This window comes from Myotis nattereri (assembly GCF_964212035.1).
Source record: "Myotis nattereri genome assembly, chromosome: 9".
Classification (NCBI taxonomy): Eukaryota; Metazoa; Chordata; class Mammalia; order Chiroptera; family Vespertilionidae; genus Myotis; species Myotis nattereri.
In genome coordinates this window covers 21,879,773-21,903,377 of record NC_138084.1, presented here as the reverse complement: position 1 = coordinate 21,903,377, position 23,605 = coordinate 21,879,773, and the positions used below count along the sequence as shown (strand labels likewise).

General features: G+C 37.1%; 1 protein-coding gene across 1 annotated transcript in view; it reads right to left on the bottom strand.

The window, feature by feature from the left end:
- The window catches only part of DCDC1 (doublecortin domain containing 1), a gene marked incomplete at its 3' end in the record, with an annotated part of 316,122 nt that overhangs the window by 112,023 nt on the left and 180,494 nt on the right, over window positions 1-23,605 (bottom strand). The window contains 4 exon segments of the mRNA XM_081100231.1: window positions 10,477-10,634; window positions 11,040-11,174; window positions 16,144-16,204; window positions 22,692-22,810. Of these exon segments, the coding sequence (XP_080956357.1) occupies window positions 10,477-10,634; window positions 11,040-11,174; window positions 16,144-16,204; window positions 22,692-22,810 (473 nt within the window).

The window sequence follows — 23,605 nt, the reverse complement described above, 5'->3', positions numbered from 1 at the left end:
ATATATATTTTTAAATAGATACAATAGAACCTTATGTGTTAAGCAAAAAAATGCTACTGAAATTTTTATAAATATTATATATTTCCCCAAAATGAAAATCACTTAACTCACCCAGTCATATACCTGGCTAGGCCAAATTGTATACATTTGTGTGTTTATGCAATAGTTCTTGGGCTTTAGCTTATATTATTGGAAGATGCACACAGGTTGCTGCCCCCACTCTCACCCCAAATCTGGGGCAGGACCTCGAAGCATATTTCTAGCAAATTCCCAGGAAATGCTGAGACTACTTGCCTGGGAATCACTACTATAGTAGAAAGAAGGGTAGATTCAGCTTCTGGAGACTAAGATTCAAATCAAAGCTCTGCCAGTTACAGGTTGACCCTAGAATATCAGGTAAATTCTCATTTTCCTCGTAAGAAAAAAAAATTGCGAAAATGATAGTTAACTTAAAGATTTTTTATGAGAAAATATAAGAAAGAGAATATGTGAAACTGACATGCAGAAGGAACTCATACATTTGCTGAATTTATATGTGCTACTAATTTCAAACATGACTTTAACTGATAGCAATAAAAAGTCCATATATTTTCTACTGAAAGACAAAAAGAGCTTTGTACCAATAGATTGCTGTTATTTGTGAAATGAGCAATAATGAAGGGTTTAGCCCTTTAAGGCCTAGAACTGAGAGGTTTTTATGTTAAAATATAAGATAGTCTCAAAATTGACTTTATGAGTTAGCCATACTTCAGAAGAAAAATAAAAACATGGAGCAAGTGAGAAAGCATTTCTAACCCTGTTTTATCCAGGAGGTCAGGCACTATATCAGGAAACAGCTGTGAGCTAGAAAAGCTAGGTCAATAGCATCAAAAAATTGCAACTCCTCTGGGGTTAATGTGGTAAAACATCAAGGCATTGTATACATACAGGAGAAAATATCTCAATCATGCTTTGCTCGAGGCATTTATAGTATGTAAAAGACCTTAAAGGAAGTTGCACATTCTGGTGCATGTCATAAGTGCCAAATTGATATAGCTAATCAAGGAAAATGTTAAGGGTTTCATTTAGAAATACAGATAAGGACTGAGAAATAATTAAAACTTCTTGTTCAGAGGCATTATCATGTGGCGGTATTACATTTAAAGGATTAGGAGGGATTTATGCTTCTGATGTTAGTTTTAATCATTAATTCAGTCAATAATGTTTTCTTGAGCTTGTCATATCTGTGTAGAGCAATGTTCTAGTCTTTGAGTGAGATGGAATAGCCCCTGTCCTCATGCAGCTTAAATTTTCAAGGGTAAAGATAGACAATAAGTCATAACGAGTAAACAAGATGGCTTTAAACAGTGCTAAGTGCTATGAAGGGAGTAAAACAAGGTGATAGAGTGTGGGCACTTACTCATTTGTATATGCAAACTAGAGGCCCGGTGCACAAAAATTCATGCACTGGGGGGGGAGCTGTCCTTCAGCCCGGCCTGCCCCGTCTCACAGTCCAGGAGCCCTCAGGGGATGTCCTCCGAGGGAGGCAACCAGCCGATCAGGGGAAGGCGCCACCCACATCACACCTCTGCCTCTGCCGCTGCCAGCCGCTATGGCTGCCTGAGCCTTGGTCCTTGCAGCCACCGCAGCTGCCACCTGTAGCTTGCCTGAGCCTCCGGCAGCTGCTGCAGCTTTGTCCAGAAGGACGTCTGAAAGATGTCCACTCTAATTAGCATATTACCCTTTTATTAGTATAGACTAGAGGCCTGTTGCATGAAAAGATTCGTGCAATAGGCCTTCCTGTCCCCTGGCTGCTGGCACGGGTTTTCCTCTGGCATCCGGCACCCAGGCCTTCACTCTGGCTGGAGCTGCCTTCAGCACCTTCGCTGCTCCACTTGGCGCCTACGTATGCAAATTAACCGCCATCTTGTTGGCAGTTAATTTGCATATCTTGCTGATTAGCCAATGGGAGGTGTAGCGAAAGTACGGTCAGTTACCCTGTTTGTCTATTATTAGATTAGATATACACTATATAAATGTACCTATTATTTTAATTGAATTATATACATTGATTCTCTTAATCCTCAGTGATCCTATAAGGTTGGTGTTGTATTATGCCCAATTTACAAGTGAAAAAACAGAAGTAGAGGTTAAGTAAGTAAACCAAGGTAACACAGCTTGGAAGAATTTGGATCCAGAGAATTTGGCTCCCAAATCTATGCTCTTACCTACTATATTATGTTATTGCAGCTTAATTTAATGTATTATCTCATTTAATTCTCATAACCACCACCTGAGGAATTATACCTCATCTCAGAATTGGCAACTAAAACACAAAGAGAAAAGAGGGCTTTGCCAAGGTTAGAATTTTTTTTTTTTTTTTTTTTACCCAGGTAGTATAATACCAGATAGACATTCTAGTTTAGGGCCTACAAGTGAGAGAATGTAGAAGCAGATTTTCCCATTCAAACCTTGCATAGGTTTACAGACAATATTGAATAAAATAGAAAAAGTAAATAGTACATTTTAAAAATTGGAAATGAAGCAACATAATTCAAGGTTTGGGTACCTCATGGCAGTAAGTGAGAACAAAGATTTATCATAAAATCCTTATTTGAAAGCCTTCCATAATTTCTGAATTAATGCACATTTATGGATATAAACCTAATCCTTTGGAATACATGGTTTTGACTTTGTTTCAAAGAACCAGGTGCAATTATATTATTTGTTCACTTTATTTTAATTCACAGTAAACAAATGGGAATTAATTTAAAAATATGCCAAAATACAAATAGACAGCAATGTCAAGTTATTTGACTCTTCTCATTTATAAAAAGAATTATAAATATAGCTCTGCATCTCTGGAACACACAACAATTTAATGTCCTAAAATCTAATAGCACATTCTGATATATAGCATGAAAGAGCTAAAGGCTAATGCTTCAAAATGAGCATTTTAATAGCTAGGAATAGTAATATAATCTAACATGAGATTCTAACCCTAGAAAGTATAATTGAATGTAGTGAATATCAAAAGCAATTAGTATATTAACCTTTAAGTTTATTGGTAAGAGTCCTAGAAATAAGAATTAGAGTGTGGCAATTTAAACAGTTCACTTTTCTTAAAAACACAGAGTCTGACTGTTATCAAAACTGACCTGTGTATTCACCATCTCTGCAAAAATTGTGTTGATATTTAATGACCAAAATGAAAAGAATGTTCTAATCAAATAAGGTGATTACCAACTATATGCAAAGCTACATAAATCATTTAATAGAGTAATAAGTCATATGCTATTGAATTCTGAAGAAAACCAGAATATGGCTTTTTCAGCTTTTAGTGTGTTTCTCTATAATTGATAATTATAGAAACATGAGCATCATTTGTCTGCTTAAAGAACTTCTCATTACTATTAATTTACCTTTCTTTGAAAAGCAGGAGACTAATAGTTCTGTTAGCTAGTGCATCTCAAACCTGTTACTGAGAGAGAAAAACGTTGAATGCAAAAAAAGCATGTCACTTCTTTCAAGCTCCATTTCTTCTATTCTATCAGGGGAAACCTGTATGAAAATTGACCAATGCAGTATAGTTTAGATTTATATTCTCTCGGAAGGGGACATGTAATAAAGTGAGTGCCAAATGCTCAGTGTTTGTTCCACGCAGATTGCACCCAGACTTATTTATAGTAGAAAGACTAATTTTATAGCAATTGTAAAAATGTAAATCAGGCTTTAAAACTGATTCAGGAATTGTATTTTATAAATGAAGCTTTTATTTTAATTTAAACAGTGCTCTTACGGTATGATACACATTATTTAGAATGTTCTGTTTTTGTTATGCTTGAAATAGTAGTGATGTTTCAGGAAAACAGGGAACAGAAACACCTGTTTCTTAGCAAATTACATCTCCTAATGATTATAATAATTTTATGGACTAGATTGACTTTAAAATGTAAATATTGCAATATTTTAAAGTTTAAATTATTAAATAGAGGTTTATTTTTAAAATAGCAGTGGAAAATGTGAACCAAAATACAGCATATTCTTGCCTATTTCAGCCCAAATATTTCTACTAATAAAGTATGTATCAAGCATCTACATTAAAAATGTTTTGCTTAACATATGTTGATTTTTATTCTATTGAAAATGTAATATTCAATTATTAAAATCTAGAAAATAAACGATAAATACAAACTTAACTCAGTAACAACTCTCAATATTTTGATATAGTTTCTTCAAGTCTCCTGCCCATCTGGTTAGCTTCCTATTTATCCTTATCTTTATCTACAGACAATTAGGATACTACTAAACATATTTCATAATTTGCGTTTCTATAAGTATCAAAACTCATGAGACATTAAATTATATTTTAAATGAAAGATCGAAGATCTTTTTATACATGGACTCTTTTGAAAAAGTGAAGTGCATGCCAAGTTGAGTCAAGAAGAGAAATGTCGGTGTGATCCGTGGCAGCTGCTTGCTTCCCTGGGAAGGAAGGGCCGGCTAGGAGTACAGTAGCTAGCAACCCCCTCAGCGCTCCCAGAGTCTCTAGTGGGAGAAGAACAAAGGCCTTTCCAATGCAACTAACACAGATGTGCCCAAGGCAGACTGTCAGAAACAGTTAAGATGACAGCTACTCACAGTTCATTATTTCCTTCTCACAGGTCACTGGGTGACAAGCTGGGTCAGTGTGCTTTGTCAGCTGTCCCAGGCCTTCCCCACCCCCTATTCAATGTAAATAAGGGTAAAGGGCTCCATTGGATAAACCAATGTAAACAAACACATTCCAGATACTTAAAGATGCCAGCATATGATACTTATTTTATTTTGGACCAAACTTAGAATTAAATATACACACACATTTATCCAAGTAAGAAGAGAACCTCATTTCTACAACTCACTGATATAGGAATCAAAAACATTCTAAGTGTGGCTAAAGCAAACAAAAAATATAACCCATTAAGAACTAATCAGAACCTTACATTTAGGACCTTACACAACAAAATTTTTTTTTCCTTTTTCTTCAATAGAAAAAAAGTTTTCCACATTACCAAAAAACAAAAAAAAACAAAAACGGATCGACAATCAGATTGCTTTCCACAAGTGTTTGAAATATAAATTAAATGAAATGATTCTGACTAGATGACAGTTTGGATTGTGATGATATAGTTTTTTAAGAATATAATTCAAAATAATGCTCAAATAAAAATGGCAGTAGCCTAATAAAATCTTTTATGAGGTAATACACATAAAATTTTAGTAATGACTTAATATGGCTTCTCAGTATGATAACATTCTGTTATGAAATCAATAGAGTAAAAACTGCTAGGAACGAGGACTTAAATTGTGGATAAGAGTATGGGCTATACATCTAAATGGGTGTGGGTGCGAATCCCATCTTCCCCATTAACCGGCTGTATAAATGAGCACATTACAAAACCACTCTGAACCTCAGTTGCTTTCTTCATGGATTATAAGGTTATTTCTACCATCATCTTATAGCAATAAGTAAATCTATCTATCATGTTATTATAAGTAACTATTAAGGATGGCAGTTGGCACATGGTATAAGTATTCAATAAATGATAGCTATTAGTTACCTGTCACCAAATTCAGTATATACAAAGCTGACCTGAACCACCATTCAAGGTGTGAAATATCCTGGTTAATCATGACAAGTTATATAACATATATACACAACAGTGTGGTGATGCCCATAGAAAAAGGGGAGTAGGGGTCGGTGAAGGTGGGCAAAAAGGGGGATAAATGGGGATGGAAAGAAACTTTTCTTTGGGTGATGGACACACAATGCAGTGTGCAGAGGATGTTCTGTTGAGTTGAAACCTGTAAGGTTGTGTCAACCAATGTCACCCCAATAAATTCAATAATTATAATAATAAAAAGAAAAGAAAATTGCAAATAATGCTAAAAAATATCTAAACCCTTCATTTGTAAGCCTGTATAAACCAGTAAATCTATATGTGGATTCAACAAGAAATCAGGCATTCACAGTCTCTCTCTATGTTTTCTACTTCTTCTGGTCTTTGCTGAAAGCTGCATATATTGACATATTTTTTATTAATCCCTTTCTAAACTGTTCCACCTTACTTAAAGGTCCCTTTCCAAGATATCCAATCAAAAATAATAGGCCCTGTTAGAAAACCTGAAAATTTGAATAATCGCTAAGACAAAAACATGAATGGTCAGGCAGAAAAATACCAAGGAGAAGCCATAAGACTTTGGGTTCAGAGGAGCCTGCCTTGGATTACTAGCTGGAAGGCCTTAGCCAGCTTACTTAACCTCTCTGTGCCAAATTTCCTCATCAGTAAAACAGAGGTTAAAGTATTACATACCTCATAGGTTATTGGGAAGTAATGTACATAAAGCCCTCAAGGAAAGTCAGTATCCTATCTAATAATAGACAAACATGGTAATTAACCATACCTCCGACACACTTCCCATTGGCTAATCAGGGCGATATGCAAATTAACTGCCAACCAAGATGGCGGCCGGCAGCCAGGCAGCTGAAGCGATTAGGAGGCTTGCTCGCTCCAGTGATGGAGGAAGCCAAGGTTCCCCACTTGCCGCTGCCGGCCTCTGAGCTGCACTCTAAGAAACAATGTTGCAATTATAGAAGCTAAACAAACTCCAGAAACCTGCTTTCAGCTAGCCGGGCCTCAGAGCTGGAGCTGCAACAGTGTTTCAATTATAGAAGCCAAACAAAGCCAGATACCTGCTTTCAGCAGCCGAGGTCTCAGAGCTGGAGCCGATCCTCAGAGCTAAAGCCGGCTCTCAGTTCCAGTGACAGCCATAGAAGGTAAATAAATCCCAGAATAAAAAAAAAAAAAAAAGGAGCGGTTGGGAGCTTCAGTCACCCGCCAGCCTGAAAACGGCCCTCAGCCTCTCACCCAGACTGGCCAAGCACCCCAGTGGGGACCCCCACCCTGAAGGGGGTGTGACCAGCTGCAAACAGCCATCAGCCCCTCATCCAGGCTGGCCAGGCACCCAAGCGGGACCCCCACCCTGATCCGGGGCACCCTTCAGGGCAAACCAGCCGACCCCCACCTGTGCACCAGGCCTCTATTCTACATAATAAAAGGGTAATATACAAACTGACCCTAACAGCAGAAAGACTGGGAATGACTGGTTACTATGACACACACTGACCACCAGGGGACAGACGCTCAATACAGGAGCTGCCCTCTGGTGGTCAGGGCACTCTCACATGGGAGGAGCTCTGCTCAGCCACAAGCCAGGCTGATGGCTGCCAGTACAGCGGTGGTGGTGGGAGCCTCTCCTGCCTCCTCAGCAGCGCTAAGGATGTCTGACTGCAATTTAGGCCTGTTCCTCACTGGCAAGTGGACATCCCCCGAGGGCTGCCAGGTGCCAGAGGAATGTCTGATTGCCATCTTAGGCCCAATCCCCCGGGGAGCGCACCTAAGCCAGCAGGTGGTCATCCCCTGAGGGGTCGCAGACTGCAAGAGGGCACAGACTGGGCTGAGGGTCCCCCTCCCCCCTTGAGTGCACAAATTTTCGTGCACCGGGCCTCTAGTCTATATATATAAAAGTCTAAGCGACCATTATGACTGAACAACCAGAACAACTGGAACGACCAGTCGACCAGTCACTATAACACGCACTGACCACCAGGGGGCAGATACTCAATATAGGAGCTGCCCCCTGGTGGTCAGTGCGCTCCGACAGCCAACCTCCCCAGGGCTGGCCAGCCCCCCATTGACCCCAATTGGAGGGGGGGGGCAGCTGGCCAACCTCCCGCAGACTCTCCTCACAATTGGCCAGCCCCTCCGGCTCGCTGTCCAACCTCCCGCAGTCCCTCCCCCTGCCAGCCGGCCCCCTGATAGGCCTTGATCTCCGGCCAGGCCAAGTGACCCCATCTGTGCATGAATTCGTGCACTAGGCCTCCAGTATATTAATAATTGAATGTTATCCTTCATTGTCACATATACCTGCTACTACTACCAGACTTTCTGTCTTCCCCAAATTGGGCCACTTGTGGTTGTCTCCTTCCTTGGCTATATCTAAGGAAGTACATACATTTATATCTTTGTATTTTTTATTCTTTTCAATTATATATTCTTTATTAAAATTATTTGCTCATTAATGTTTTCCCTGTTCTAAAATTCTAATTATTTTTCAAATTTCCACAACTCATATAATTTCACATTATTCCTTAATTTTGGCAGCAATTTTATTCTTTATTTTGTAAAATTGATAAAAAGCAAGAAAATGTGAAATTGAGGCAGTGACAATACGATGCACTGATTTCCCTTATGTTTGGGAAGTGTATAAACCTAACAAGACAACCTAAGGTTCAAAGTCATCAATATGCCAAATTCAGTACCGGGTTCTAATTTTGTGCAACAATTCTTTCCAAAGTGGGGAGAAAGTATTTGCTTTAAGTACTTATGCTTTACTCAAAATAAATTTGTTAAGGAAGAGAAAAAGAGAAACTGAAATTGCATCTACTGTGGTAAATTGTGGAGGAGGACAGGAGAATGCAGATAAATCCCTGTGGCTTTAGGGAAAATAAAGAAGGCCAGAAGAGGGGGCCCTGGGAAATTTCTGATAAATCCCAAACATATTTACCAGTCAATTCATACTGTCTAGAAATCACAAATTTAAATGCAACCCCCATTAAAAACTCTTTTGTACCTCTACTTATTTTCAGAACATTTTCACAACTATTACTGTATGCTTATACATTTCTGGAATTTTAAAGACATAACATTTAATTCTAACAACTCAAACAGGTATTGTGGTATGTTAACTGACATTAACTGCTTTGTTGGGGGAGTGGCCTCACATTTTCTAATACTATAAGCGTTTCTCTCAATGTTCCATCGTCATCCTATATTGCTTCACGGAAACACAACAAGAAAACACAGGAGACAAACCCCTAAACTACTCAATGCCCTCAGTGCCCAGAAAAAATATTTCCAGGTTGGGAAAGGAGGGAGTCACAGAAAAGAAGGTGGATTGTCACTGGGGTCCCCCAATGCCGACCTATCAGGTCCAGGGCCAGGGCCAGCAGGAGACAAACACAAAAACACCAACTAGGTTTCAGAAATCTGAGAGCAGAAGGAACCTGTCCCTCCTTGAGTAGAGGTAGGATAATGACAAGCCCCAGCCTTCTTTCAAAAAGCAGTGGCTGCCGAATGAGTCTGGAAGGATAGGTTAACAGTGGCCTCAGGAAACATAATTTGAGTTCCCCAATGCCCCAGTATTTCCTGAGTTACTGTTTTACATGAAAACTTCAAGCATGGATCCCAAGAGACTTATATCCAGTAACCTGGGCAGAGAGTGGTCTAGCTGTCTAACTGTAGCCTTTGGTCCTGTTGTGAAGCATCAGTGAGTTGAGAACCTGTATAGGATTAAAAAGCCAGGAGCAGGGAAAGACCTGGAACTTAAGCTTTCATCCAGCTCCAGGAAACCCCTATACCAGTATATAATACGGGAGGTACTAAGTTTGTTGTTTTGTTTAGCTGTGCCCCATCTTACTAAAATCAATAAAACCAAAGGATCTGAAGTTTAAATAACAAATTAAAGAGACAATAAATTGAAGAGTCACTTTTTTATCAGGGGGAAAACTTTTATTTTGTCAAATTCTGTGGCAGGAATATGTAAATTCAGGCTGTAAGAAAGTTTTTAACTGAAATAAAAAGTTGTCATGTTGCACACAAACTTACACAATGTTATATGCCAACTATATCAATAAAGCTGTCTAAAAAAATTTTTTTAAGAAAACAAAAGTTGCTATTTTTTTTCACGCAACTGATATATCTACCTATAGTTAATATACTTAAACTTAGGAATTCTCCTAAACTTTAATGAGTATGGTAAATACTTCAATCAATAGTCAATTTCAAATAATTATATATTAAAATTGAAGTTTATAAAGTAATTTTGCAATTTATAACAAACCCCCCCAAAATAAAAATAGACTTTAATTTTCTAATCAAATAAAAAGGATTAGAGAAACAGTTTCCATTTTCCAACCAAGGATAATTTTCAATTGGTTAGCAAAATCACTGATGTTCATTTTATTCTAGGAACAGAACTTACGTCAATCAGTTAAATTATCACTACTTAAGACCATCTATTGTGCACTCATCCTTAGGTCTAAATGTAATATCTTAAAGACCTCTTGGTAGTTTTACAATTGTTTATACTCTTATGTCTTCCCGAATTATGTTATTTCAGGCTACTTTAGTGCGATCTCAGGACAGCAATCCTTCCCAAGTACGCTTATAAACAATACCATACATTGATCCTTAATGAAATACACATAAATGTTACCTCTCTTGATCAAATGTGACCTATAAAATACTGTGCTAGAAAGCCAAAGGGCTTTAGAGATATTACAATAATCATTAAGAAATCAATCTTAAAAAAAAAAAAAGAAATCAATCTTACATGAAACTGAAGGAAAACAGGGAATGTCATTGAGCAATAAAGCTCCGTGCTGTCATGCCCTACCTCTGAGCAGAAGCCTTGGGATGTTTCTCCTCCAGTCTTCTCACCAGTGCCACTGTCAGCTGCCTTGTCTCCCCAAGAGAACCTTCTGGCATCAAATGGGTGTCTGAAGGCTCCGACAGTTGCTCCAAACCAGGAATGCTGGCACTTTCTTGCAGAACCTAATAAATAAAATATAGGAATAAGTAGCTCTTTTTCACTGAGTGGAAACATCTAAACTATACATTTCCTGAAAATTTAACATTACACTTTTCATGGTTCTTCTTCAGTCTTCTTCATCGTGCAAATGAATCATTTCTATGTGGCCAGAACAAAAGAAAGGAGTCATCAAAAAAAGCTAGTGTGTCACCATTTTTCAATAAAATAATGTTTATATAAGTATACAGATGTTTATACAAATACTAATGTACATACCAAGATATGTATTATGTGCATAATTATAAACAATACGTAACATTAAGATGTGAATTCTTGTTTGCCTCCTGAAAACAAGGCACATATTGTTCTCTTTTCAAAGTACATTTTAGAGATCTATTTCTGTCTTGCCTCTGGCTCACTGCACTGACCTCTCCTGCTAAGCTGCTGCCATGCTCCTGATGAGCTGTGGTCCAGGTGCCATGGTGAATGTGATACTCTGTCTGGGTCACATCCATTTGTGCCTTTAGGTCCTCTAGGTAAGTCAGAACAAACTGAGGATAAGCCTGTAGGAAAAGAGGAAAAATGTAACAGCAGCCTTTTAAGCAACAGCCAAAAATCTATCCAACTAGAATGATGGGCTCATAGATTAGATTAATAGTAAAAAGGTGTAGCTAAAAAACTTTGCATTTCATTATCAATTTCAGATCAAAATCAAGCCAAATAATTTTCACATTACAATGTCTAATTTGTTGTTTACTTTGAACAAGTTTAACTTGATTGCTAATCTTCACCCTTAGATAAGATTAAAATATTAAAGCCATGTTATATATTAATAATAATAGCTAGCATTTATTGAGTTATTTCCACATAAAAGGTATTATTGTAAAAGACATTGCATATATGTAATATGTAGTTACTATATTGTTTGGGAATATTCAATTCTGCTCTAGAAGACAAGAAAACAAATGGGAGGGATGAAATTCATTAGCTGCATTAAACATAAGCAAATTAGTAACCTGAGAAGTGTCAGACAGAGATTAAGTAGAGCAAATGCATATGAACATAGATAGAAAGGGGTAGAAGGAAAAATAGCCATTTAATAGTCATGATTTACTAAATAACAGAGCAACAAATATGTATGTTACACTAACCATAAATGAAGCACATGAGACTCACAAACATCATGAGATCTGTAATTGGCCACCCACTGCTGACTCATGTTGGATCCTCCACTAGATAAAGTCCATAGCTGCCCATCAAGCTAACTGGGGAGCACAGTTATTAGCCAAGTGTACTTGCCAAGCAGCTCTCTCACAGAGCCAGTGTGTGTCACCGCCTCAGGCACCTTTTCTCCATTACGCCCCCTTGCTCAAATTTCAACTCTGGTCCTTGTAACCACATCATTAGCAGGGAAGAGTAATGCAACACAGAGATTCAAGTAACGTGGCCCTACAACCCACTTGCACCTTAAGTGTGTTAACCTAGTCCAGTGGTCGGCAAACTGCGGCTCTCGAACCACACGTGGCTCTTTGGCCTTTTGAGTGTGGCTCTTCCACAAAATACCACGTGCAGGCACGCACATACAGTGCGACTGAAACTTCGTGGCCCATGCTCAGAAGTCAGTTTTTGGCCTGCGTGAGTCTATTTTGAGGAAGTGGCATTAGAACAAGTGGGGGGTGTCGGTTGGTTGGGCGACAGGAGACGCGGTGCAGCGGGCACAGGATACACAGCGCGGGGGAGGTACATTGTTTTGAAGCGCGTTCGCTGAGGCCGACCCCTTCCAACTCTCCCATCCACACTCATCTGAAACAAGTATACAAGACGAGTGCAAATGGGAGAGTTGGAAGGGGTTGACCTCAGCGAACGTACCTCAATTAGATTGAGGACGTTTTTAGCAAAGGCCAGCTTAGGAGTACCCTAATTAATTAATAACAATGTACCTACCTATATAGTTTAAGTTTAAAAAATTTGACTCTCAAAAGAAATTTCAATCGTTGTACTGTTGATATTTGGCTCTGTTGACTGATGAGTTTGCCAACCACTGACCTAGCTCATTTCTTTCCCCATACATTTTGTTTTGTATTTTGAATCCATTTGAGCATTTTAATTTGGTCAATGTACCTTTTTGTTCCATGAGCTCTAAGATAGTCTATCTAGGAGCATATTTGGAGACTACTGTAGCATCAAAGCAATTTCCCACATGATAATATATTTACATTTTAATCTTTACAACAGCTCTTTGAAATAAGAATTATTATTTTCATCGTAAAGACAAAAAAAAAAACAAAAAACAAAAAACGACACAGGGAGATTAAGCTACTTGCTCAGTGTCATCCAGGACATAAGGTCTAGTTACACAGACTCAAATATGACATAAACTCCTCTTTATTAAGGTGTGTAACTACAATTCTAACAAAAAATAAGAGAAGGTGTTCAGTGAATAATTAAAGGCACTAAAGTCCTTATATTCTTCTGAGGAAAGTGATATTGAATAACTAAACTTAGTGAGAAAATGTAAAAATAGATGTGCATGTTAAAATTGTAAGGGACTCCAAAACCTTAAATGCATAATACTAATTTAAAAAAAAAAAAAAAAGCCAGCCTGGCCCTAGTTGATTTGGCTCACTGGATAGAGCATTGGCCTGCAGACTAAAGGTTCCTGGGTTCGGTTCCAGTCAAGGGCACATTCCCCGGGTTGTGGGTTCGATCCCCAGTGGGGGCCTGCAAGAAGCAGCGGATCAATGATTCTCTCTCATCACTGATGTTTTTTTTATCTCTCTCTCCCTCTTTCTTCCTCTCTGAAATGAATAAAAATATATTTTAAAAAGGGCCAACCTGAAAAGGCTATAAACTGTATGATCCAATTATGTGATGAAGAAATCATCTGCATCTCTCTGATGTTTAGTGATGTTGAGCATCTTTTCATATGTCTGTTGGTCATATTTCTCTTTAAAGAAATGTCTATTAAGGACCTCTGCCCACTTTTAAATTTGATTGTTTGTTTTTATGGTGTTGAGTTATAAGAGATCTTTATAAATTTTGGATATTAATCCCTTATTGTATGTGTCATTGGCAAATAGCTGGTCCCATTCAGTAGGTTGTCATTCTGTTTTTGTTGGTGGTTCCCTTTGCTCTGCAAAAACTTTTTAGTTTGATGTAGTCCTATTTGTTAATTTTTTTCTTTGTTTGCCTTACCCATGGATATTTGTCCAAAAAAATATTGCTAAGAGAAATGCCAAAGATTTTACTGCCTATGTTTTCTTCTAGGAGCTTTAAGGTTTCAAGTCTTAACTTTAAATCTTTAATCCATTTTGAGTTTATTCTTGTATATGGTATAAGTAAGTGGTCTAGTTTCATTTTTTTGCACATATCTGTCCAATTTCCCAACACCATTCGTTGAATAGACTGTTTTCATCCTACTGTATGTTCTTGCCGAGGCTGAACTTTTCTATTTGGTTTGGCTATTTTGAGTTTTCTTCTGTCATGTATTTCCTTTTATTTTATTTTATTTATTTTTTATTTTTTAAAATATATTTTATTGATTTTTTACAGAGAGGAAGGGAGAGGGATAGAGAGTTAGAAACATCGATGAGAGAGAAAAATCGATCAGCTGCCTCCTGCATGCTCCCTAGTGGGTATGTGCCCGCAACCAAGGTACATGCCCTTTACCGGAATTGAACCTGGGACCCTTGAGTCCACAGGCCAACGCTCTATCCACTGAGCCAAACTGGTTAGGGCATGTATTTCCTTTTAATGTCCTTTGCTTATTTTTCTAAAAAAGTGTTTATCCTTTTCTATTGTTATAACAGGCTTATTATACATTAAGTATTATTCAATTTTCTCACATTTATATTGCAAAGATTTTCCCTATTTGCCATATTTCTCTACTTACTTTTGCTTATGCTATTTTAGATATAGACGTTTTAAAATATTTTTATATACTCAAAGCCATTAGTCTTTTCCTTTATGGATTCTATCTTTGTTTGCATGTTCATAAAGATATCCACTTACTGCTACTGTGGGTTAGATACTTTAATCCATGCTTTCTTCTAGATATTTTATGGTTCCATGTTTAAGTTTAAATACTTAATTTAGCTGAAACTGGTAGTTTTCATAAATGAAGTAATTTAACTTTATCATTTCACAAATTAATAGAGGGATGGTCAACATTAAAAGTAAACAAATAAAAGAAAAAAATTATCCAAGTAAAAACAGTAACAAAGTGCACTAGTGTGTTTAAATTTGCTCATTATTATCATAAGTAGCTACAAATTATTGATTAGCTAGAATCAATATGCCAGAATCTATTGATAGGCCAGAATCTGTGCCAAATACTCAAAATGCTGGCATGAATATCTCTATTTTGTAGACAATGTGAAGTTCAGAAAGGTTAAATGACTTGCCTAAGGTTACACAGCTAAGTAGTAGAGCCAAGATTAGTTATTAATGTCCTGAAGCAGTAATTCTTTTTTTTTTTTAAATGAATGAAATGAGCTCCATTTATGAACCAGCTGCAAATAATTATCAAATTATCCTCCATTTTAGCCTTAACTAGATGGATATAGTTGTGGATATGACTAAATTTAGATCTAATTACAATTTCTAAACCTCTATAAGAACGAAATGACTCATGAAAATAGTTTTGCTCTGTGAATCTAAAATAACTTTAATTTAAAACATCAGCGATTGTGTTTGGGAATGTGACATTGAAATTTTTAGAATCAAAATTTTCTTCAAAATAATATGTTTAAAACACAAAATAATGCATGATGCAGCTATGAGGGAAAAGGCTTGCCATTTTTGACAACATGGATGGCACTTAAGGGTATTATGCTAAGTGAGATAAGTCAGACAGAGAAAAACAAATACTGTATGACATCACTTAAGTGTGGAATCTCAAAACGCCAAACCCATAGAAACAGAGAGAAGACTGGGGGTTACCAGGAGGGTGAGGAATTGGGTGATGTTGTTTAAGGATACAAACTTGCAACGAGTAGATAAATAAGCTCTGGAGATCTAATGCACAGCATAGTGTTTATGGCCAATAATACTGTATTATAACTTCAAACTTGTTGAGAGAGTAGATCTTAACCTTACCTCAAAAAGAAGTGGTAATTATGTGACGTGATTGAGGTGTTAGTTAAGGCTATAGGGGTAATCATATGGCAATACATACCTGTAACAAATCAATATACTGCACAACGTATACACTGTTATATACAAATTATACCTCAATAAAATAAAGAATTAAATTAAGATAAAAGAAAGAAAACTGAGGACCTGACATGCTGGCTGGTTTCACAGCAACAAATTATAGAAAATTATTTTGGGCTTTGGAAAACTAGTGTTTTAAAGTCAAATAAAACCTCAGGAGAAAGTATTAAATTAAATTAAATTATAAACTTCTAGGCACAGAGTAAAATCTCTCGTGCACACGAAGCGTTTCTTGCTCTCAACAATAGAGAGTGCATTTTATACAAACCTGGAATGGAAAAACTTAGGAAGGAAAGCTGTGGCTTACGAAGTCCTTACCTTAGAATAAATGCAGCCATCAGCTCCAAACACCCACTTCTGAGAATCATTTTCTTTATGTCTATGATGAAAATGTAATTAGAGATTGACAACTTTTCTCCTCATTGAAACGTTCTCTAGGTTTCAAATAAAAAACATCATTTTCCATATCACCTGGCAAGAGGACTGCCCACACTCTACCACGGATTTGATTCTACCATACCATCGTCACTGCCACCTCAGGAGCTAAAGCCTTCTCTAAGACCACCAGTTCCTTTGGTACACACAGTGCTGTGGAGTCAGGGGGGTGGGGGGGGATAGGGAGTGTTGTCTGTGTGTGTATTACCAATGGCAATAGTGATTAAGGATTTTAGAGAATAACTAGAATTGCTAAGAATATCATAGAAATCTCTGCCCCCCCCCCCAAAAAAAAATATCCTCGGTGAGATAGAAAGGGGCTTAATTAAGTATAATGATTAAGAAAATGAGATGGAAAAAAGATACCATGGAAAATTAGAAACCTTAGGAACCTGTTTCTGAGATGACCAAAAAATTTTATTAAGAAACATGAAATTTTCTGAGCTACATCTAAGAAAGAAAAACTAAAATGTGATGAAGTTAGTCATACTTAAATTAACTAATCAGGTATTCATTAATATTTAGAAACCTTGCAAAAGTAGAACAAATGAATTAAATTAGGTGTAATGGGATGTTAAACAAGACTTTTCCTACTGCCTCTGAGTTTTGACAGGAACATTAGGCTGAGAATAGGTGGTGGCAGGTAATGTTCTGTTTCAAAGCGAGGGGCTCTCTGATCTGGGCAGAACATGGGAGGCAGCAGTCCCAAACTGTCCCAGTGCATATGTGACTTTCACCCACATCCAATTTACATACGAAAATGTGAAGAACGCATGGGTATGTCTCAGATTTTGATTCGGAAGGTCTGGACCCCCAGAAATTCACACTAATAGGTGTTGCAAGTGATCAACTGCTGTATAAGAACTCTGGGAGCCCTACGTGGTTTGGCTCAGTGGATAGAGCGTCAGCCTGCGGACTAAAGGGTCCCAGGTTCGATTCCAGTCAAGGGCACATGCCCAGGTTGCGGGCTTGATCCCCAGTGTGGGGTGTGCAGGAGGCAGCCGATCATTGATTCTCTCTCATCATTGATGTTTCTATCTCTCTCTCTAACTCTCCTTTCCTCTCTGAAATCAATAAAATATACTTTAAAAAAAAAAAAAAAAAAGGAACTCTGGGAATGTGTATGTGTATAGATTATGGACCAGACTTTGAGAAACACTGAACTAGAATGATGAGAGTAGGTGAGGAAGAAAGAACTGCATACATAAAATATTATAAAAGAAGAACTGATTTGGTGATTGATTAACTGGGGTGGAGGTTAAAGAGAATAGATAAGGTTAATTCTCAGATGTCAGTTTTGGGTAAAAAACAAAAGAGAGAAACATGACACTATTAGAAGAGTGAAATTAGAATGGAGGAGAGGGAAGCAGAGATGTGAGGAAATATGAAGAATTCTATACTTAGGTAAACATTTGTTTATGGAACATTGTTCAAGGCTTACCTGATACCTAAGCTAAAAATCCCATTCTCAGGCTTGAGACAAATGTAATGGTTGCTCAATTTCAGCATTGGGTGGGGTGAGATGTGTTGGGAGAGGTTAATCTTTCTAGAGATCTTTGTATTTTATAATTAATAAAGGAAAAAATAAGCTTTTAAAAGATGTCTTAGGGTCCAGAACTAAAATTTATGACTATAATAATATTAATTAATACTTTAGAAAACATTCCTTTGAAATATTCCACTTGTCAGAAGGTATAAGCAAGAAGGCATTCCATGAGCACAGTTCAGTTTGGGGGAAATTTCACAGGCTAATACTCATCGTTTCTCAGTGGACTATAAGAAGGATGATCACCATGTTTCACAATTCCAAATTCACGTTCCCAACCAGCTTCAAATGGCTCTGGTGTCTTCCAATGCTACCTGGTCCAAAAGTAGGATCCATAGAGACTGGGGAAAAGGGATTTCTACTCCATGATTCTTAACATGGTAAGAGTAGAAAGAAGTTTCATCCATCAATGCACATATTGTGAAATTAATGTGGGCAATTTTCTACCTGATGCTGACATTTCTGATGGCATTATCTACATGTTTGAATATTACTTTGAAGTCCACTGCATGGCAAACAGTCCTTCCTACATTGGGTACTTGATAGAGTCTACCACTCTGCTTTAATCTAACTCTCAAACCTTAAGACTTGACTAATGAGATGATTTCAGTCTCTCTGAATACCTGGTGATGTGCTGTCTGCTTACTTGTCTTTCTCTCTCTGCTCTAGCATTACAGACACACTTGTTCATTGTGTTCAATGGTGTCCTTAAAGAAGTATTTGTTTAACCTAGTCTGAATTAATGTTGGCCAATTATCACTCTACTTTTAGCAAGACCTAAATGGGGGAGGGGAAGAGAGAAGTTGGCAAAAAAAAGTATAACTAAAAGATTAACATTGAAATAAGGAAAACAGTAAAGATTACCAGACAGGTAATGGAAACCAATAAAGCAGTCTAAAGCTAGTGTGAGGGTGGCAATTGGGAATGGTGGAGAATATAGCAAACCGGAGCATATATGTTCTATCTAAATGGGGAATCTGGCCGAAACCGATTTGGCTCAGTGGATAGAGCGTTGGCCTGCGGACTGACGGGTCCCAGGTTCGATTCCGGTCAGGGGCATGTACCTGGGTTGCGGGCACATCCCCAGTGGGAGATGTGCAGGAGGCAGCTGATTGATGTTTCTCTCTCATCGATGTTTCTGACTCTCTACCTCTCTCCCTTCCTCTCTGTAAAAAATCAATAAAATATATTAAATAAATAAATAAATAAAAATAAATAAATGGGGAATCTGTTCCTGCATGACTGGTGCCATGAGAGAATGAAAGTCCATTGCACCCCATTCTTCTCTTTTTTTTAAAGAAAAAAAACAGAAATGTGTATTTTTGTGTGAAATCTCCATTTGTCTATAGGCTTACCACTAATTCAAAAAATATAATAATGTGCAGGCCAGACAAAATCCATGGTTCCCCAATATTTTATTTAATTTAATCTCTATGTATGAATGTGTGTGTGTGTGTGTGTGTGTGTGTGTGTGTTGCTTTAATGAGTTTATGAATTTAATACTAAAGGCCAGATTCTACATACCCACATTCTTTAAAAATTAAGCAAAATTAAGATTTAATGGTGGCCTGAAGAAGAACTTTAGTTCTTTGATTTGTTTATAAGATGACCAAAAAAACTTTTGGAGGAAACATATCTTTGACTTTGAAGTTTATCATTTTTATCATTTTTAGATTACTCGGTAACGACATCATTGTTCTGCCTTTCATCCACTCATGGTCAGATGCACATCACAGAAAAATACTAAAAAGACAAATATGTGCAAGCAGTTGATATATTGAATAAGAATAAGATGAGTGACACCAAATGAGACATAACTGAACTAATGAGGCATGATCTGTTTACAATATTCTTTGTGAGTTGTCAGGTTGCTACTTTAAGTGCTAGTTCTATTATTTTTAGCATATAAAAGCTATGTCTTGATTCATAGCTTTTGTGAAAATTACATTATACTACTTCGGAGAAGAAAAGAAAATTTGTGTCCAGCAGCTGCTGGAGACATGAGGATACTTATTATTGTTTATAATGAACTATGGTTATGTTAAAAATAAATGTCATACAGGCACTTCAGATGCTGAGGAATAGATAAACATATTTGAAGGCATAAATCCAGAGTGAGGTAAGTCTGGATCCTTGTTGCTTTTTAAAGAACAAAATGTAGCTTCACAGTTAATGAGAACCTCTAGTTTTCCAAATCTTCTGCTATTTTGTCTCCATCTTACAGTAGATTTTGTTTTTCAAAAAAAGGCGAGTTGCATTAATACAAAGGCAAATGATCCTCATTTGCATAGGGATCCACCCTTTCTGCTGCCCATTTCTCCTTCTCGCCCCCTCTCTCTTCTTTCCTTCCTTTCTAAAGTAAACCACATCCTTTCTTGTCAATAGAGATTTTCAAATAAAACTACATTTTTAATTTTTTTAATCATCTCTTTCCTTGCCCACGCTCTATTCTCCATAGGCAACAAGGACATCCAGTTTGAGGCTTCAGTCCCACCCAGTTCTAAGACAATCCTGGCCCGAGTAGCATGTGAAGAACTTCAGTGGGCTGAGACCACACCAACACTAGTTTTAGTATTCAGTTAGCTAATACTAAATTTAGTATTTAGTATTCAGTTTAGTATTTAGTTTTCATTCCTGGGCATGAAAAGCATGTTCATCAAGTGATATGTAAAACCTTTCCAAACACCTGCCATTTCAACTAGACAACTGATAACTCTCCCATGGAGAGTGGTCATTCTTCACCGTTTCCCTGCAGCGGTTCTCAACCTGTGGATCGTGAACAATGAAAATACATCCTGCATATCAGATATTTACATTATGATTCATAACAGTAGCAAAATTACAGTTATGAAGTAGCAACGAAAATAATTTTATGGTTGGGGGTCACCACAACATGAGGAACTGTATTAAAGGGTCGCGGCATTAGGAAGGTTGAGAACCACTGCAAGGTAACCACAGTCACTCTTTACCCATTGAGTTGACTTTTTGTTTGTTTTATTTTCTCAGTTTTGTTTTGTTTTGCTCTTTTTAAATACAACTATTGAGGAATAATTGACATACAATATAAAGTTTCTCACATATCACTGATACTTTTTTCATTCTTTTCCAATTTTCTTTGTGTCTTTCATTGTGAATAGTTTCTATTGTTTTCTCTTCAAGTTCATTAATATTTTCTTCCACAATACCTAATCTGCCATCAGTCATGTATTTTTCATTTTATAAATTTCCATTTTCATCTCTAGAAATTGGATTTAAGTCTTGTATATCTTCCACATCTCTACTTAATATGTTTAATCTTTTCCCTAGCTTCCTAAATATATGGAATACAGTTATAACAATTGTTTTAATTTCCTGTATGTTAATTCTAAAATCTATAATTTCTGGGTCAGTTACAATTGACTGATTTTTCTATTTGTTATAACAAATAGAGCTAAAGCCTCTGTGGCTCCATGTCCCATGGTTTGGCCTTGTCATTATCATCATAGGTTGATCCTTGATATGTCTCTAGTTTATAGTACTGATTCTGCTGCAGAAATCTTGTTACCCATTCCACATACAGCATCACATCAACCTGGGACTTGATTTAGGTTTGTTTATCCTTCCTTGGGAACTGTGTGTTTAGGATACTACCAGCACTAGCTAGTTTGCATGCTGCCAAGCTAATGCCTCCCACTCCCTTTTCCTATGTTTTTCAATGAATGTACCCTACTAATCCACTGAAATATCTGCTACTGTGCTTGACACTAATTGGCAATTGTCTGACTAGACTTTGACGTACAGACATTGTAGTGCTGTGGCTAAGAGTAAGTTGTAGAGCCTGACTGCTTAGGTTTGCATTCCTGCCCAGCCACTTAGTAGGCTCGACCTTGAGTAAATGATTGACTTCTCTATGATTCAATTTCCTCAACTGTAAAGATAATTATAACAATATATACCTTCTCCAGTTGTTGTGGGGATTAAATGTGATGATATAATATAAAGAAATTAGAATAGTGTTGGGCTCAGAAATTAATTTTTGTTAGAGTACCAGGTACAGCCAGAATTTACACATGTGAATCTGACTCTGTAGATCACATTCCTAATCATGATCTGATATTCTAATACCTGTTGAACAATCTGTTTCACATATTGGAGAAAATGTCCCTTCTGTACAGAAGCTGGGCTAGTTTTTCTGGTGTTTAAATGCCCTAGTTCTGGTTTCAGCCCTAAGCACAAACCTATTGCCTATCCATCTAGGAGTAGCTGGGTAATAGCTTTCTAAGTCCTGAAGTACACAACAGGGTTTATTTGTGTCAACACAGGTGAAATTAGAAGATAAATGAGCAAGAAACAATATTTCCAAACTGCTAAGTATAAATCAAGTTTCTTCCTAAATTTTTAAATTTTATTTTTTATTTTATTTTTTTTTTTAATCTCACATCATAAAAAAGAACAAAACAAAACAAAACAAAAAAACAGAAAGGGCACTTTCAGTGCTTTACAAGCCATCAATATCTTGTCTCCTTAATGTTTCTTTCACAGTTCAATATTTTATATTTAGAAGATGGAGAAAAGGTTAGGAGTACACATAGAACATTAAATTTTTAATTATCAATCAAAATAGAGATAAAGAAATGAGTTCAATAATTATAGATAAAGCACAGCTTGTCTACAGAATAGGTACATGCTGAAGGCCAACATTTTGCTGTTTAAAATATCTAAGAATCACTACCAAACTAGGTGGGATATGTTTTCAAGCTTATTTCAGATTAGAAAAATTAATAATCATGTTGTGAACATAAATTTAAACACCTAATGAACATCTATCTAAGCAGTATGATTTGACTGTTCAGAAATTTTGAAACGAACATTTATTGTTTTGAGCTAAGTAATGTACGGGTATTACCTTTTCTGGAGGATTAATTTATATCCTTCCAGTGATGTTCCCTCAGTGGCCTTCACTCTGATTGGATGACCAATAGCTAGGCAGCCCTGAGTTATGGCTCGGCTCAAGATCATTCCAGTCTGCCAATGAATAGAGAGGGGAGACAGGTCTAAATAAGTTAAAAGAACCAGAAAATTCAACAATGTGTCACAAATAGTGAGGTCATTATGCCTGGATAACCCCGGATATTAACAGTTGCTGAAAGTGAAACACTACCCACAACTTAGCAGTCAGTGAGCCGTGCTCAGAATCAGTGAGCTTCCCTGTCCGACAAGGGTGGCGTTTTATAGTTCAGCGCAAAATAAAACAGGTCTTGATATCTTCATTTGTCCTTCCTTTCTGTGCATATTTCACAGTGCAGCAATTGGGGGTCCATCACATGTCACTTCTTGTAGTTATAACTACAGAACTTCCTTGAAATATGCATGAACAGAAAAAAAGAAGTGCAGTGAACTGAAGATGGAAACAAATCCTTAACCTTCACACAACGTAAAGCCTTGCTCTGGGTCGAAATACCACGGGTTAAACATTTTAAGATGACTCGTGAGCTGCATTTGTTTTAAGTGTTGAAATTCTCTAATAAGGAAATTGATGGGAATATTGTTTGAATGTCCATGTAACAATTTTCCTAGTGAATCAACACAACATTTTAAATAAGTGACAACAACTGAGGAATTCATTTACACATTTGAGAAGTTGTGGCATACAAAATTCTCTATTTTTACAGGTAAAAAATTTTACTTTTTAAAAAAGCTCTAGCTGGTTTGGCTCAGTGGATAGAGTGTCAGCCTGCAGACTGAAGGATCCTGGCTCCCATTCCGGTCAAGGACATATGCCTGGGTTACAGGCTTTATTCCCAGTGGGGGGGGGGGGGG